Here is a 16,153-nt window from a genome sequence, read left to right as displayed (position 1 = left end):
TGGAACCAAAAGTCCTGGGTTCGAATTCTTCCTGTTCTATTCAGAGGCTGGGTGATCCTAGAGAAATCACTTCATTTTCCTTCAGCCTCAGTTTCCCTATCTGTATGATGGGGGGTCACTGGACCATCTGGCCTGGGGACCCTTCCTGCTCTAGATCTAGGTTCTTGGGAAGGGATGAAAGGATGGAGGAGGGGTGAGGAGCCCAGGGTCATCCTTGGCCCCCATGGACTCAGCCTGTCTGGCCTCCCCTTTACGTGGGTGCACCTCCCCCTCTCCCGTGCCCTTTGACCTCCGACCCCCGACCTCTCCCTGGGTCCTTACAGGAGACGCCCTCGCGAGCAGCTACCGCGAACCGGGCTCCGAACCGAACCTCCCGCGAGGCGCCGCCTCGAGGGTCGCGGGCCGGCGGCACGACCCGAACTCGCCGCCCCAGAGAAAGGGAACGCCGCAGCCGCCACGGAGCCTATGATCATCAGTCCGCTACTCCACCTCCCCCCAACCAGTCCCGACCCTGTCGTAGCCCCGCCCCCTTTCCGGAGGCCTATTGACTGTACCGGCGAACACCGCCGCTCTCTGATTGGTCGGATGAGACGCCCTTCCCCTTTCTCCGCCCACTTCACCCCCCTCTGCTTCCCTTTCCTTCCGTCCTCCGCGGAACAAAATAAGCCTCCGCCCCCTTCCCGGTGTGCGGTGCTCTGATTGGGCTTTTCTCTTTTGCCCGCTCTCTGCATCCTCGAGGGGGAAATGATATCTAAAGCTCCAAATTTTATTGGTTGGGTCGGCTACCCTTCGGGGGGGGGGGTGGCCTATCCTTTGATTGGCTGTAAGAAACGCCCTTCCATTTTCCCAGCCCTTTGCAACCTCAAGGGGTGGCTTCCCCTCGCCTTTCATTAGTTCTTCCGGAGGCCTTGTGGGGGTGGGGTTCTCATTGGAAATTCTTTGCTCTTTCCCCCGCCTCTAGCATGCTCCTCCTTGGAAGTCTCCTCCCCTTCCCCGCCTCCCGCTCTCTCCACGTGTGTTCTCTAACCAGCCTAAGGTGCATCCGTCTCGGCTCTTTCTATTGGCTGTCGGGAGTCGGGGTCTCGGAACCGTCGAACTCACGGAGCTCTCTATTGGCTCGAGCCTAGGGTAAAGGGGCGTGGCTAACTGGAAAATGCTGGACGTTGAGTGGCGTCTGGTAAAATCAATCTGAAGCTATGGAATTCCCGCCCCGGATGTGGTTGGTCTTGGTTTAGTTGTTTATCCGTAGCCTAGCAACGCCGCCAAGCAGGAGACTGAGGAAGGAGTGGTTGAAGGGGAGGGAAGCCCTGAGCTGCGAGGGCCGGTAAGTGCAGGGATGATTAGGGGTCGTGGCTCGTGGTGGAGAGGACAAGGTAACAGAGAAGAAATTCTACTCTTTGGAAGATAAAATGGACATGGGCGGAACTTTCTTTCTACTAAAGGTCACATAGTCCATCCCCCTGCCTCCAGGCAGGAGCAGCTGCCCCAGGGTCCCCCAGAGGACTGGGAGGGTCCCGGTTAATGAGCTTTTCTTATCATTTCACTTCCTTGGTCATTGAATCATAGAGTCCGCATCTGGAAGGGACCCCAGGGGCCATCTAATCCAACCCCCTGATTTTACAGGTAAAGAAATTGAGACCCAAACAGACAGAGCCAGGATGTGAACCCAGGATCATATATGAATATATGAGCTAGAAGGGGTCTTAGAGGCCATCTAGCCCAACTCCACTATATAGAAGGGGAAACTGAGGCACAAAGAGGTCCAGGCTCACAGGGCCAGTTAAAAGGCAAAGCAGAGACTGATCTAGGAGTCTGCTGGCTCCCAGCCCCATGAATATGCTCTAACCATCCATTGAATTTGATTTCTATTTGAGAGCTTTGCAATGATGTAGGCTCCAACACTACCTACTGGATCTTGCCCTGAGATCAGTCTGTCCATCAGTAAATATTCATTAAGCACTTACTATGTACCAAGTTAGATGGCTCAGTAGATAGATTACTGGGCCTGGAGTCAGGAGGACTTGAGTTCAAATCTGGCCTCAGACACTTACTAGCAGCGTGACCCTGGACGAGTCACTTAACCTCTGGTTGTCTTAATTCACTGGAGAAGGAAATGGTAGAACTTCTCCAAAATCTTTGCCAAGAAAACCCCATGAATAGCATGCTCCATGAGGTCACGAAGAGTTGGCCACAACTGAATGACTGAACAACAATAATAATGTGCCAAGTTAGAGATTATGAAGAAAGGCAAAATAGGGTCTGTGCTCTCGGGGAGCTTACAATCTAATAGGGGAGACAATACAAATAACTATGTTCAGATAATATATATATAGGACAAATTGGAGATCATTAACTAATAGAAGGCACTAGAATTAAGGGGTATCAGGAGGGATGTCTTTGAGACAGAATGAAGAGCCTGATGAGAGGAAACTGAGAGAAATAAGGTTGGAGTGGAAAGGAGCCTTGGTCTGAATGTCAGCAAACCCTGGCCCTGGCCCTAATGATGTGTGATCTGGGGTTAGGCACTTGAGTTTCCGTAGGCCTCCAATTTCAACCTCTCTGCAATGATGATATTAGACTAGGTCCTTCGAGCTGTGAACTTGGAGCAAACTCTGAGGTCAGGATCGCAGTCTTGAGACTGGAGGGAACCAGAGGGCCCATAGTTGAACAAAAATCCTCTCTACCCATGACTAACAAGGGGTCATCCAGCCTTTGCTTCAAGACCTCCGGTGAGGGGGTGCCCACCATCTCTTGAGGCAGCCCATTGCATTTTAGGAGACCTTTCATTGTTAGGAAGATTTCTCCTGATCTGGAACCTAATTTCAGCCCACATCCACTGCTCCTAGCTCTGTCCTCCAGGAACAAGCAGAAACAAATCTAGTAACTCTTCAAATCACTGAAAACTGCTACCTTCCCCCCCCTCCACCCCAGTGATCTCTTATCTAGGCTAAATACTCCCAGTTCCTTCAACCAATCCCTATATGGCGTGATCTTCAAGTCTTTCACTCTCCAGGTTGCCCTTCTCTGAACACTCTTGTTCACGTGTTCACATTCAGTTGTTTCAGTCGTGTCCCCTCTCCATGACCCCACTGGAGTTGTCTTGGCAGAGATACTGGAGTGGTTAGCCATTTCCTTCTCCAGCTCATTTTACAGATGAGGAAATTGAGGCAAACAGATGAAGTGACTTGCCCAGGGTCACACAGCTATCAAGTATCTTAGACTGGATTTGAACTCAGGAAGAGTCTTCCCGACTCTAGGCTCTGCACTCTGTGTAGTATGGCGCCACCTAGCTGCCCCTGAACACTCTACAACTTATTAATGTCTGTCTTAAAATCCCATGCTAAGGACTAGAGGAAATTAAAGAGGCACTATCACCTCCTTATTCCTTGAAGTCAAACCTCTCTTAACACAGCCTGAAACCAAGTTAGCTTTTTTGGCTGCCATATTCAAGAGTGTGCTAGAACCAGTTATAACCAGCTGAGTTTTCAATGTGAGCATTTACACCTCAGAAATCAGGCAATTGATGCAAACCAGGGCCTGACTTGATTTTGTTGATTGTCTAGACTTAAGAAGTGTGAGTAATGTATATTAATCTTAAAAATATGTGTGCATACTCCCCCCACCCATTTCGGATCCCAGTTGTTAAACATTCACCAGCACACTCCCTCACATCATCCTCTTGCCTCATGTTGTACGTTGAAGACACTAAGAACCCCAGAGCCTTTAAAAATAAACTGCTAGTTAGATATATTATTGCCACCATATTGTACTTCTGAAGATTATTTTTTAATCCAAGTGTAAGTCTTTATTCCTGTTGAATTTCATCTTTTTGATTCAGCCAAACAACCTGGCCTTTTAAGATCTTTTTAAACGTTGACCTCATTTAGAGCATTAGCTGTCTCTCCTAGCTTCATATCATCTATAAATTAGAAAAGTGTGCCATCCATATGCCTTTGCTGCGATTACTGATAACACTGTTAAACAACACAGGGCTAAGCACTGATCCCTATAGTACTCTACTAGAGACCTCCTTTAAGATTGCCATTGAACCATTGAAACCTAGTTAACTTATTTTGAAGGCACTTAATTGTTCTGTCATCTAGCTGCATCTCTCCATCTTTTCCACAAGAATAGAATGACTTTAATTAAGTGCTTTGTTAAAATCTCTGTCGACTAAATTACCGGGCTAATAATGCCATAATTTTTTAAAAATCAATCCAACATTAACTGGTCTTGATGAATCCATACTGGCTCTTCATGGTTACTGCTTTTCTTTTTCTAGGTATTTATTAGTTGTTGTTTGGTCGTTTCAACCATATTTGACTTTTTGTGAACCCATTTGGTGTTTTCATGGCAAAGATCCTGGAGTGGTTTGCCATTTCTTTCTCCAGCTCATTTTATAGATGAGGAAACTAAGGCAAACAGGGTAAAGCGACTTGCCCAGGGTCACACAGCTAGCAAGTATCTGAGGCTAAATTTGAACTCAGAAAGATGAGTCTTGCTGACTTCAGGCCCAGCACTCTATTCACTGTGCCACCTAGCTGCCCCCAGGTATTTATTAACCATCCCCTTAATAATAAGTCCTAGAATTTTGTGGGGAAATCAAAGTCAAACTACTGGCATGCACTTTGCAAAGTCCATTCTCTTCCCTTTCAGAAAACTTTGGGTGGCATTTTTCCCAACTCTAAACCTTCAGGACGTCCCCTGTTCTCCAAGAACTTTCCAAGATTACTACCAGTCACCCAACAGTCGTAGACACTAGTGCTTCAGGTACCCAAGGACATAGTTCCTTTGGCCAGATGACTTGGGGACATGGGGGACAACTAGGTATACTCTCACTATCCCTCTATTTATCTTGGATTTCAACGCCCTATTTGCAATTTTTCTTCTGCCCTTTCCAGATCAAAGATCATTGCCCTTGGCAGAGAAAACAGAAGCCACGTAAGATTTAAACAAGTCACCTATTTCTTAGTTGTCAGCTAGAATTTTAGATCTGTCCTCTGAACCCTTTAAAATCTGCCTTTCCCCCTGAATCTGTTAGACTAATCCTTTTTTCTTTCTGCTTTCCTTTTCTACTGTGTTATAAACTTATAAGGTGGAGTGGCCCCTTCCACCCAAGGCGCCCATCACGTACATCCATGTTGGTGAAAACCAGCTCTAGAATAGAATTTTCCTTTGTTCGCTGCTCTAGCCTCTTTCGGCTGATGAAATGATCACAAATGCAGGTCAGATGTTTAGGTGTCCAGCTTTCAGTGGTTAGACACTCCAGGAGATTTGTGGATAATTGAAGCCTCACATCACTCCCCTGTCATGCCTGTGAGCCAGGCATGGGAAGTGTTTCCCACACTCCTCATCTGTTTCTACTTTCTGGCCAGGTGGTGTCTAAGCATCCTCTGATGATAATATCACTTCTGGGGGCAGCTACGTGGCACAGTGGATAGAGCACCGGCCCTGAATTCAGGAGGACCTGAGTTCAAATCCGGCCTCAGACCAAACACTTGACACTTATAGCTGTGTGACCCTGGGCAAGTCACTTAACTCCATTGCCTAGCCAAAAAAAATTTTAAAAATGAAAAAAAAAAAAGATAATATCACTTCTGATTCCGCCTCTTCTGATCTTGACCAGATGCCCTCCTCCACTATATTCACCCTCTCTGGTCCCTGGATGAACTTATATGAGTATATCGTCTTCACATACAATGCTATAGACTTGCAGTTCTGGCTTTGGGTCCTTGCCCTGTTGACTGTCTATAAGAAAAGAGAGAACAGGAAGGGCATCACAGGAAGAGCCTTGGACTGGGGATCAGTGGACCTGGGTCCTCGTCTTGTGTCTGACACCAACTCTCTGTGTGATGTTGGGCTGATCGCTTCTTTTATGCAGTTTCAGATTTTGTTCTTTATGCAACAGACAGATGAGACCAGATGGTCTACAGAGACCTTCCCAGCTCTGACTTTTTATGATCTAAAGTACCCTTCTATCCCTGACAATCCACATTCTAAGATTTGTTCCAGCTCTGGCATCTTTATTTATATATTTATAAAATAAATATATTTATTTTATCTCTACTCGCCTGTCTCGGACATTCTGTGTTCTAAGGTTCTTCCAACTCTCATGTTCTCTGCTCTAAAGATTATCCGTATTATTCTTTGTGATTCTGTGTTCTATGGTTCTAGGACATAGAATTCTTTTTAAATAGTATTTTGTGTTTTCCAGTTACATGTATTATTTTATTTTATTTTATTTTACTATTTTATTTTTTTGGTGAGGCAATTGGGGTTAAGTGACTTGCCCAGGGTCATACAGCTAGTAAGTGTCAAGTGTCTGAGGCTGGATTTGAATTCAGGTCCTCCTGACTCCAAAGCTGGAGCTCTGTCCACTGCACCACCTAGCTGCCCTCCAATGACATGTAAAGACAAATTTTAACCTTCATTTTAAAAAAGATTTTGAGTAGAACACAGAATTCCAAGAACATAGGATACCACATTCTAAGATACTCTTCTAGCCATGGCATTTTTATGACTGACTGCGAGTGTCCAGGACATGGCCATCAGAAGATATGGTTTCTATGCCTAGCACCCTGTGTGTTGGATACTGACCAAGATGCTGATATTTAATTTTCAATTTAATTTTTTTTCCCTTTCTATAGCAGGACACTATCTTTCTGGGGTATATATTTAAATGTGTATTTTAACTTCCTTTGACAAGCATTCAAAAGGTGAGCCTAGGAAAAGAAAATGGGAAAAATGAGAATGCACGGTAAAACGAAAATATAAATGATTGTAAAGCACGGAACATGTGTCTGTAAAACTTCTGTTCTTTCTTTAACCTTAATTTTCCGTTAACCCTGATTTCAAACATGTATATGGTGACTTTAATCTAGGAGCATCCTTGTTTTTACCACCCTTTTCTGTGTTCCAAACAAGATCAAAGGATCTTTGGGGTCATCCAGTCCAACCCTCTCATCTTACCAGTGAGGAAACTGAGGCCTAGCCAGATGAAGTGACTTGCCCAAGGTCACTCAGGTAATAAGCCTCAGAGGCATAATTTGAACCCAAAGCTTTTGACTCCAGAGCTAGTTTTCTTTCTACTCTTGTGTGCTATGTCCTTGTCTCCACTAAATAATTCCCTCCTTGGTCAGAAGTGGACTAATATTACCAATTAACTTAGGCTTCTGCTAGCCCATAAAGAAAATCAGTCAGTCAGTTAGGCATTTATTAAGCCTTCCTATAAATCAGGCTCTGGGCTAAACTCTGGGAATATAGATAGAAGGAGAAAGACAAATATTCCCTCCCTTCAAGGAGCTTCCATTCTAACAGGGGATGAGGGAGCTGGGGTGGGGGGTGGGGTTATAGAAGGAACCTAGCCTAGGGCCTGGTAAAGAAGGTTGAGATGGAGCTGAGTCAGCAGGACAGCCAGGAGAAGGATGAATGCATCTTTGGCTTGGCCCTCCCCCTTAAATCGGAAGGCCTGGGAGGGACCAGCCAACCAGAACGTGAGGGGTGAAGGGTTCTTCCAGTGTGAGAAGTAGCCCTGGGGTGCCATGAGCTTCCCGGATGAATGGAAGAAAAAGTCCTGTGGAGTCCTGGGCTGTGCAGCCTAGAGAGGGATGAAATCACAATTCTGGTTAGAGGCAAGATGAAAAAGATTTCTTCCATCGTATGTAATGGCTTTCATCCCCTACACGAATCCTTTGATTCAGGCACTCTTCACTGTTCTCCAGACGCCCCATATATGTTCTGCCCTTAGTTCAAGAAACAAATTACATACCAGGTTGAAAATAGACCAATCGAAGGAAGCACAATCTACAAATTTGCTTATACATTCATCAGCTGAAATAGAATTACAACATAGGACTGTTGACTTCTGGGCTTCCCTGGGGTGAGAGGACTGAGTTTGTAGGAAACTTCAGGGAAAGACCTGGAATGACATTGAATGCTAGAAGCCAAGAGTCCTGGCCTTGCCGCCAACTTGCCATGAAAGCTTACCACCTCTGAGCCTCATTTTCCTCATCTGATAAACAAAGTTGGATTAGACAATTTCTAAACACTGTCCCAGCTTTGACATTCCCTGTTCTAAAGGCAGAGATATCAAACATAAGCAGGCCACTTGAAGCCCACAAAACTCCCAGGTATGTCCTAAACCAGATTAAAATGTAATCGGGAAATATTTAACAAAATAAATAAAAATACAGTAAAACATGGATAATGTTAATATGTAGTTTTCTAAGTCAATATGTGCCTGCAGGGATCCTTAGGTAGAGTTTAGTGGCCCTGCTTCTATTTGAATTTGACCCCCTGCTCTAAGGTTTCTGCCAATTCTACTGTTCTAGGCAATAAAGACCCTTGAGGGGACACCATATGTTTTGTTATTTTGTTTAAGTATGTGGCAAGGGTGCCCTCTTGAGCCAGAGGACCCGGGTTCAAGTCGTGTCTTTGTCATTTAATACCTTTTGTGATTGTAGATGAGCCACGTCGCTTCCTTGGGCCTCACAATGTCCTCACGTATAAAATGCAGATTTCTGGGGTGGACAGCCCCTGAGGTCCCTTCCAGCTCCATCTGTGACTTCCTTGCCTCATCATTGCTTTGACCTTGGACATGGCCGAGGATGAACAAAATCCTGTTTACCCACCAAGCTTCCATGTCCTCCGTAAAGCCTTCCCTCGCCGCTCCTTTCCACATTCATCTCGCCTGCAGCACCTAATGCATGTACTGCCCCTGTCCACTTCATCAGCTCCCCACCTCCAGCCTCAGTCTTGGAGCTCTCTGGCCTGGTTTGGGTTGGGTTTTTTTTCCTTTTGTATTCCACACTAGCACCCAACATAGCGCTAGGCATACAGCAGAGGTTCAATGAATACTTGTTGATTGAAAGAAGGAAGAAAATAAGGAGTTAACATTACAGTGCCCGGTGAGTTCCCCAAAAGTGATGTATAAATTAAATGTTTGGTAAATTCTATCGTCTTGAGAGAATTTGCTATTTGCAGGTATTCTGCCTTGATTCCTTTCTTAAAGCAAGGAATGTTTTGGAAACATCAGGTATCATCACCTCATTTTTTTTTTTGTAAGTTACAATTTTTGTATGCCCATTTCTTTAAAGAGAGACATACACCTATATACATATTTATGTATGTAAGAGTCTATATGTACAGGTAAAAATTCAAATGCCTACATGTATGTCTCTATGTAGCTTGTATGTATGTATATGTGTATACATGTATATGTATATACACACATATACACATACTGTTCAGTTGTTTTCAGTCAGGTCCAACTCCTCGTGACCCCATTTGGGGTTTTCTTGGCAAAGAAACTAGAGTGGTTTGCTGTTTCCTTTTCCAGCTCATTTGACAGATGAGGCAAACAGGATTAAGTGACTTGCCCAGAGTCACCCAGCTAGTAAGTGTCTGAGGCTGGAGTTGAACTCAGGTCTTCCTGACTTCAGGCCTGGGACTCTATCCACTGCACCACATAGCTGCCCACGCACCTATTTATATGTAGGTAACAATTCAGATGCCTTTTAATTAATCATAAGCTGTTGACTTCTGATGGCTACCATAGCCTTTCCAAAACAATATTAAAAATTACTTCAAAGTCATCCATCACACAGATAATCTTTTTATTAAAATCAAGGGAAACAGGCCAGGCCCTTCCATTCCAGCTTCCAAGGTGTACCCAACACTGGGCAGCAGCAGCTCCCCAGCCCTCTGGAGGCTCTGGCAGTGCCAACCAGTGCTTTCCCTTAAAGACTCAAGAGTAAGATCTGCACATGGCAGAAGAACCCCGAGTCTTGGGTCATGGCTTATAGTTGTCACCACACTGGCCAAACCTTTAGGATATCTCTCTGCTGACATTCCTTCTTCCTATTTTCAGAGTCCATGGAGTTGGAGTGGAGACTCTGTCTAACCTGCAAAGCCTTCAAGTAAAGCATGAGACCCAGGTGCTCCTGAAGCCAAGATCAGTTATAGGAAAAGGTCCCTGCGTCCAGCATGGCTATGGAAGTGATTGTGGCCCCCCTCTACCAGGGCTCTGAGATAAGCACCAGTAACAGGCTGAGGCTGGCCATGGGCCCCGCTTCCAAAAAGGCCTTGCTATCATGCACGGCTACCAACCAGATGGACCCTGCTCGGACCAAACTCACCACCATCGAGGCCAAGAAGATCATCTTCGTCCTGGATGAAACCATCCGAAAGGTGGAGATGGTCACCCTGCTGTCGGCCGCTGCTTGCAACCTGGAGAGTTTGGAGGGGCTGTGCGAAGATGACGTCATCAAAGCTGTCCGGGACCACGAGGATTTCTGCCACACCCTCCTGGAGCTGGATAACCTGGTGAGAGAAGAGCAGGAGCAGCTGGCAGAATCGGGGGACCATGGTCAGCAGCTCCTCTTGGAAGAGCACAAGCGCAACCTCACACTCCTCAAAGAGGAGGTGAAAGGCTCCGCCCGCAACACGCTGAGAATCTTCCTGCGCAACCTCCCGGCCGGGGAAGTCCTTTGCACCCAGGTCGTGGGGAGAAGCGAAGAGGCCAACATTTTTCTCCAAGGTCTGATTGAATTCAGGGGCTTTGTGTTCGAGAAGCTCCTCACCAGCCCCATGGAGGAGAAGGAAAAGGCCGAGTTCCTGGAAGAAATCAACCTCCAGGAAAAGAAGAACAAGCAGTTGATCCAGGATCTCGAGGCAGAGCTGGGCGCCACCCTCAAAGCCAGGGATTCCGAGGTAGGTGTGATGCGGCCTGAGCGCCTGTGGGCGTGACCCCTGGCCACGCTTCCTGCGCCCCTCCAGAACGCACTTTGCAGATGTAAAACCCTCCAGAGACATAATCAGGGATGGTTGCTGATGGTGCCGGGATGAGGCTCACGGGTCGGATTCGCCTCTTAGTACAAGGCTGGCGGCTCCAACCAGCCACAGCATCTGCTCTATTCAGACCGGTATTTTAATTCTAAATGATAAGCATTGATAAGATGCTGAACAATGTTCAAAATTCCCTAAATTTAATGATAGCTCCCGGTTTGCAATGGATGGACGGTGAGGGCAAGAGCGCAGAGCTCTTACGAGAAGGTATGGTAGAATTTAATTCATTCAATTTCTTCCTGTTTCGTTCGCCTTTGATCAAACGCCTCTGCCCGGTGGCTTTTAATGGGGAGTCTTCCGGCCTCCCTCGTGGAGGGGCTGATTTCCAGACCGCCTTGTCAGGGTCACCGCCCTTGCCTGATGGCGCCTTCTCTCCTTTCCCTTGGTCCAGATGGAGAAGGAGAACTCTGTGATCCAGGAACTGAAAAGCCACCTGCACCAGGTGCTCAAATTCTCAGAGAATCACCTGCTGCGCACCAAGCAGGAGGCGGAGAAGCAGCAGAAAGCTGAGCTGCAGGCCTCCCAGGGCCGGATCGCCAGGATCCAGCAGGACATCCTCAGGCTCAGGACCCAGTACCACAACGTCGTCGAGGAGAACCGGGACAGCGAACAGGCACTCAGAAAGGTAGAGGCGTGAGGAGGGAGGACGGCAGCACCCCCCCCCCCCCCCCGCACCTCCAGACACACACACACACAGCGCTGGCAATCGCCACATGGGAGCAACTCCCACCCAGGTGGGGCATTTCCACAGGTTGGGGCTGCCCCATCATCTCTGGGAAGAACTTAGCTCTGGTAGGAAATAGCTGCAGGGCTCTGACTGTACCAAGGATTAGGGAGGGAGGACCGTGACAGACAAGACACAGGCCCTCCACAGCGTGGCACCGACACACCCTGTTGGCCTGTTGTGGCCCACGAACTCTGCTGAACTTATGGGTCTTTCTTCCCTCCTGTGGCTACAAAGCCCGTTTTTTCCTGTGGCACTCCCTTTGGCAGAGTTACTTCCGTGACCACATGCCCATAATTTGAGGCTCCACAGCAGGCTTTCAGACTTTATCAGATATCAGAACCCAGATTTTTGTCTCGGCCCATTTAATGGAGACTTCTTTTTAACGCGGCACCTGTCTAGGACTTGGAGACTCGTGAAAGGTGACATGTTTATCTTCGCAGAACGCCTATGAAGAACGAGGAAGATAATTTCTTAGAAAAGTAAAACTAAGGCCCAGGGAGACAGAAGGCAGCCCGTCTAAGGAGGCAAATTGAGAGAAGCACTTAGGCTTTGTACTCTACTAGGTGCCCAGTGAATGCAACCAGGGCTCCTGATCCAGTGAATGAAGAGCCAGGTCTCAGGGCTCTGTGAAATCATTTCTTTCTGGCTTTTTTTTCTTCTGTTTTTCAGAAGAAATATAAACTGGAGACAGAAATAGAGAACTGGATCCAGAAATATGATACTGAGATGGGAGAAAAGCAGGTAAGGGTCCCTGACATAAAGCTTCTCTCCTTTTCTTTCTACAGAATTATTCCAAAGGTCCCAGATTATTTACCTTATTCTTTAGGCCAGGCCTCAGTCATTCAGTTCTGAAGGAAACTCACAAGTTGGGAGGGAACAGGAGACAATGGGAAAAGCGACAGACGAGGAATCTGGAGAACTCGGTTCAAGTCCTGGCTCTTGACATTTAATAGCTGTGTGACCTTGGGCAGGTCTTGTTGGATGGGTTCCATTCTCAAGGCAGGGCTGTTTGTAGCTAAGCCTTTCAGGTCCTCCATTCCTTTGCTGCTGCCATGGCCCTGGGAGATCATGTGGAGGGAAGGTGCATGGAAACAGTCCTCTCCAGGTCCTCATCACTACCATTAATGCTAGGTTGACTGTTCTCGTTGGCTCCATCTAATGTTCAGACCCTGTTCATTCACCTCCATCATCTGTCTGCTGCCCTGGGAAGGAAAGGGCAGAGCAAGGTGGGTGTCAACACTATTTCTGAGAAGGGCAGAGCTGGAAATGACCTCAGGGGCCATTTGGCCTAGTCTCAACCTGGTCAGCAATCCTTCTACAGTGTCCCCAGTGGGGGTCATCCAGGCCCAACCCCCAGATCACCAGCGATGGTGGGGAAAGTAGCCACTGGCCTCCAGCGACAGCCCCTGTGGGACAGCTCTTGTTGTCAGGGGCTTCATCCCAGCATTCAGATGAAATTTTGCCACTTGGAGCCATTGTTCTGTCTTGCCCAACAAGCCTGATTGCTCTTCCTTTGAGCTCTTGAGTTCCCTCAGTCTTTTCTTCTCCAGGCCAAATATTCTCAGCTCCTTCCACTAATCCTTATGGTGCCCTCATTCAACACTCAGCAAACAGTTAAGTACCTGCTGTGTTCGAGAGGTAGGGTCCAGTAGTGGGCATACTCCCTCCAGTGGTGCAGATAAAGACCCACCCACCCCTTCTTATCCCGTGCCACTCTAGTCCAGATCTTCTCATCAATCCCCCACCCAACATCCTGAGGGCCTTCCTCTAGGCCTCCTGACAGTGTGTGGATAGTAATGGAGCCCACAGGCATACCTCACTCAGTCCCTGCTCCTGCTACAAGGCCAGCCCACCTCCTCTGTGGCCAGATGTCTCAGATATTCTTGAGGCTACCCTTGCACAGTTCTTCTGAGGTGATAGGCTCCCAGTCCACCATGGACCTCTTTTATCTCTTGCATGACTTGCAACTCTAATTTTGGGGAGGTGGTGGTGATATGCCATGACTCCAAAGATTAACACCATCACCAAAAGAATACCGATACTAAGGAGATGGGCCTCTGTCTCAGGGAGAAGCTTCTTTGGTCATTAAGAGCTCTGGGCAATCTGACCAGCTTCTCTCCCTATTCGGTTATGGGCCCAATTCACCGCTTGGCACAATGTATGCCAAAGATGGAGGTCCTGAGGGAGCGGCCGTCAGCTCTTTACGCATCTGTATGTCATAGTCTAGAGAGTGGACATTTTTCATTCATTTGGCTTTCCCCGGGTGGGCAGTTAGGCTGTCTTTTAGGAGACTGGGCAGAGGCAGAGTGTTTGATTGAATCAGCACAAGTCAGACTGCAAGGAAGGGAAAACAGAGGCCCTCATCATCTACAAAGTATTCCTTGTCAGTTTGAACTGCCTCTCCCCTGCCTGCACCCCTGCCCATGTCTCCACAGTCCTCAAGAAACCCTCACTTGATCCATCCATCCCTGCTATCACCCTATTTCTCTCCTCTCTTTTGTGGCCGAGACCACCTGCAACAGGTGCCCCACTTCCCCTCCTCTATCTCTGAACTCCCTACGAGTTCCACCCTCAATGTTCAACAGAAACTGCTCTCTCCAAAGTCACCAGTGATCTCTCTCTCTCTCTCTCTCTCTCTCTCTCTCTCTCCTCTCTCGCTCTCCCTCTCCTCTCCTCTCTCTCTCAGAGGCAATTAGGGTGAGGTGACTTGCCCAGGGTCATACAGCTAGTAAGTGTTAGGGCACCTGCATTTGCCCAAGCTGGGGGTCTTGCGGTGCGAACTCCATTACAGGAGGGATGCAGCCAGATCCCTCCTGTTACCCACATGAGTAAGATTTGCCAAATGACCCCAAACTACCTGGTTCCCTTTAGACTGAATATGAAGAGCTAGACGAGATCTATACTGAGGAGAAGGCTCAGCTGGCAGAGCTGAAGGAAAAATATGCAGTCCTGGTCCAGGAGTTCGTGCAGATCAGGGACGAGAGAGTCATCAGCTCCAAGAAGAAGCTGGAGGCCGAGAAGGAGATGGCCCTCATGATGCGGGCGGCCAGCCTCATCCAGGCCTTCTGGAGGGGCTACCTGGTCAGGTCACTGCTGAAGTCCAAGTGGAAGAAAAAGAAAGGCAGGGGCCGGAAGAAGAAATAAGCGCCGCCCGAAGAGTCCCTCCTCCTCCCGCGCCCCTCCCCAGCCCGTTCTTCCTGTGCCACCCACACTGGCACCAAGTAGGTTTGACCAGATTTACACAGAGGAGGTTGAATCCCACGAGCGCTTCTTCCTGCTCTGGACCAAGCTTTGGGTGGGTGGGCACACGTGTCCCCAGAGGGCGAGAGGAGTACGCAGGCCACTGTGAGCCCTGTAGATCCCTCGAGCCCTCTGCTGATTGGTGACCACTCGAAGCCTGTGGACACCGAACACAGCCTCCACTTTGAGGCCTTCCCTCTTTCTGTACTGACACCAATAAAGTCCCTTCTCCTTGACCCCACCCTGGGCATCTTTTCCCCCTTGCTGCCTTAAGGAGCAGTGGGTCTACGCCTCCAACAGAGGCCCAAACTCACCTCTCCCCAGCCCCAACTCCTCTGAAGAGTCAATACAAGATTTCTCCTGCTCCACCACCCTGTCCTGACACAGCAGCAGTGATGCCAAACCTCTGAAAGCTCGGGAAGAGCCCCAGAAGAGGGCTGGGCCAAATTCGCTCAGGCCTGGCTACTCATGGAGAAAGGGGAAGAATCCAGATAGGGCAGACACACTGTGTATGCCCATCCAGGCACACATGGACACATCCTCCGCTGAAGCCCCAGGGTGAGGCCTCACCACAGCATGGAAGAGACTCAAGTTCTTAAGAACCATGTGTGTCTGTAGGGAGGCGGGGGGGACACACAAGGCCCAGCTGGTCCCACAAGCCCACAGGGCCTGGCTAGATTGCGTGTCCATTCTCCCAAGACCAGTCCTGCTAAGTTCACAGAGCCTCTACCCTGGGGCTTGAATTTCTTTTCCAGCTACAACAATTCACAGCTGACTCTGAAGTCTCTCCCAAGAAGTCCAATGTTCTGTAGACTTCACTAAGGCAGGGGTTGACCTAGGGTCCCTGAACTTGGTTTTGTTTTAATTGCCAACTGTATTTCAATAGAATTGGTTTCCTCTATAATCCTATGTATGTCATTTAATGCATTTAACCACCTTATGCCATGAAAAGATCCACGGGCTTGACTAGACTGCCAAGGGGATCCACGGTGCACAAAAGGTTACAAACTCCCTACGTCAGGCATAGAAGAGTTCTACTTTGCAGCTGTGGAAAGAGTATCCATGCCAACAAAATAGCCTCAAAATTCATCTGCATGTATATATTTGAATACTTTAAGGGCCTTGAAGAAACACCCTTGACTAACACATATTGCAACCTCCTTGTTTTTCTTAGTAGGAAGGGCCTCATCACAGGCCAAGGGCCTCTCTGGACCTAATTGGCCCCGTCCTCAGAGTAGCCCAGGCCAGCCCATGGAGCACGGCATAGAGAGCATTCTCTTCCCTGGATTGGCGGGCCAAAATGGCTAACAAGCTCCCTTCCTACTCTTAATACTGTCATCG

At 48.0% G+C, this 16,153-nt stretch overlaps 2 protein-coding genes and 1 long non-coding RNA gene across 6 annotated transcripts in view; 1 reads left to right on the top strand and 2 right to left on the bottom strand.

Moving 5' to 3' along the window:
• The window catches only part of TPCN1 (two pore segment channel 1), a 53,356-nt gene extending 52,962 nt beyond the window's left edge, over positions 1–394 (bottom strand). For 2 of the 3 annotated variants that reach the window (XM_027862626.1, XM_027862628.1), the window contains exon 1: positions 322–394. The gene's annotated coding sequence lies outside the window, so the exon portion shown is untranslated. The remainder of the gene's footprint in view (positions 1–321) is intronic. The other variant, XM_027862636.1, reaches the window with a different exon arrangement.
• Positions 395–1,252: 858 nt separating this feature from the next.
• Positions 1,253–15,716, top strand: IQCD (IQ motif containing D). 2 transcript variants are annotated; one of them, XM_027863591.1, is made up of 5 exons: positions 1,253–1,324; positions 9,869–10,710; positions 11,237–11,470; positions 12,242–12,313; positions 14,444–15,716. In XM_027863591.1, the coding sequence occupies exons 2-5, from the start codon at positions 9,985–9,987 to the stop codon at positions 14,714–14,716; spliced, it is 1,305 nt and encodes a 434-aa protein (XP_027719392.1). In that variant the 5' UTR covers positions 1,253–1,324; positions 9,869–9,984; the 3' UTR covers positions 14,717–15,716. The 2 variants fall into 2 exon arrangements, with proteins under 2 accessions (XP_027719392.1, XP_027719385.1); XM_027863584.1 differs by lacking the exon at positions 1,253–1,324 and having other exon boundaries at positions 9,456–10,710.
• On the bottom strand, positions 7,200–8,978 carry LOC114044234. Its single transcript, XR_003569195.1, has 2 exons — positions 8,448–8,978; positions 7,200–7,597 (listed from the first exon to the last, which is right to left on the bottom strand). It is a non-coding gene; the product is annotated as an uncharacterized LOC114044234 (long non-coding RNA).
• Positions 15,717–16,153: the final 437 nt, after the last annotated feature.

Source organism: Vombatus ursinus, unplaced genomic scaffold (assembly GCF_900497805.2).
Source record: "Vombatus ursinus unplaced genomic scaffold, bare-nosed wombat genome assembly UNPS02001287.1, whole genome shotgun sequence".
NCBI lineage: Eukaryota > Metazoa > Chordata > Mammalia > Diprotodontia > Vombatidae > Vombatus > Vombatus ursinus.
Note: the sequence above shows the minus strand (reverse complement) of the source record. Positions and strands in the feature narration are given on the sequence as shown.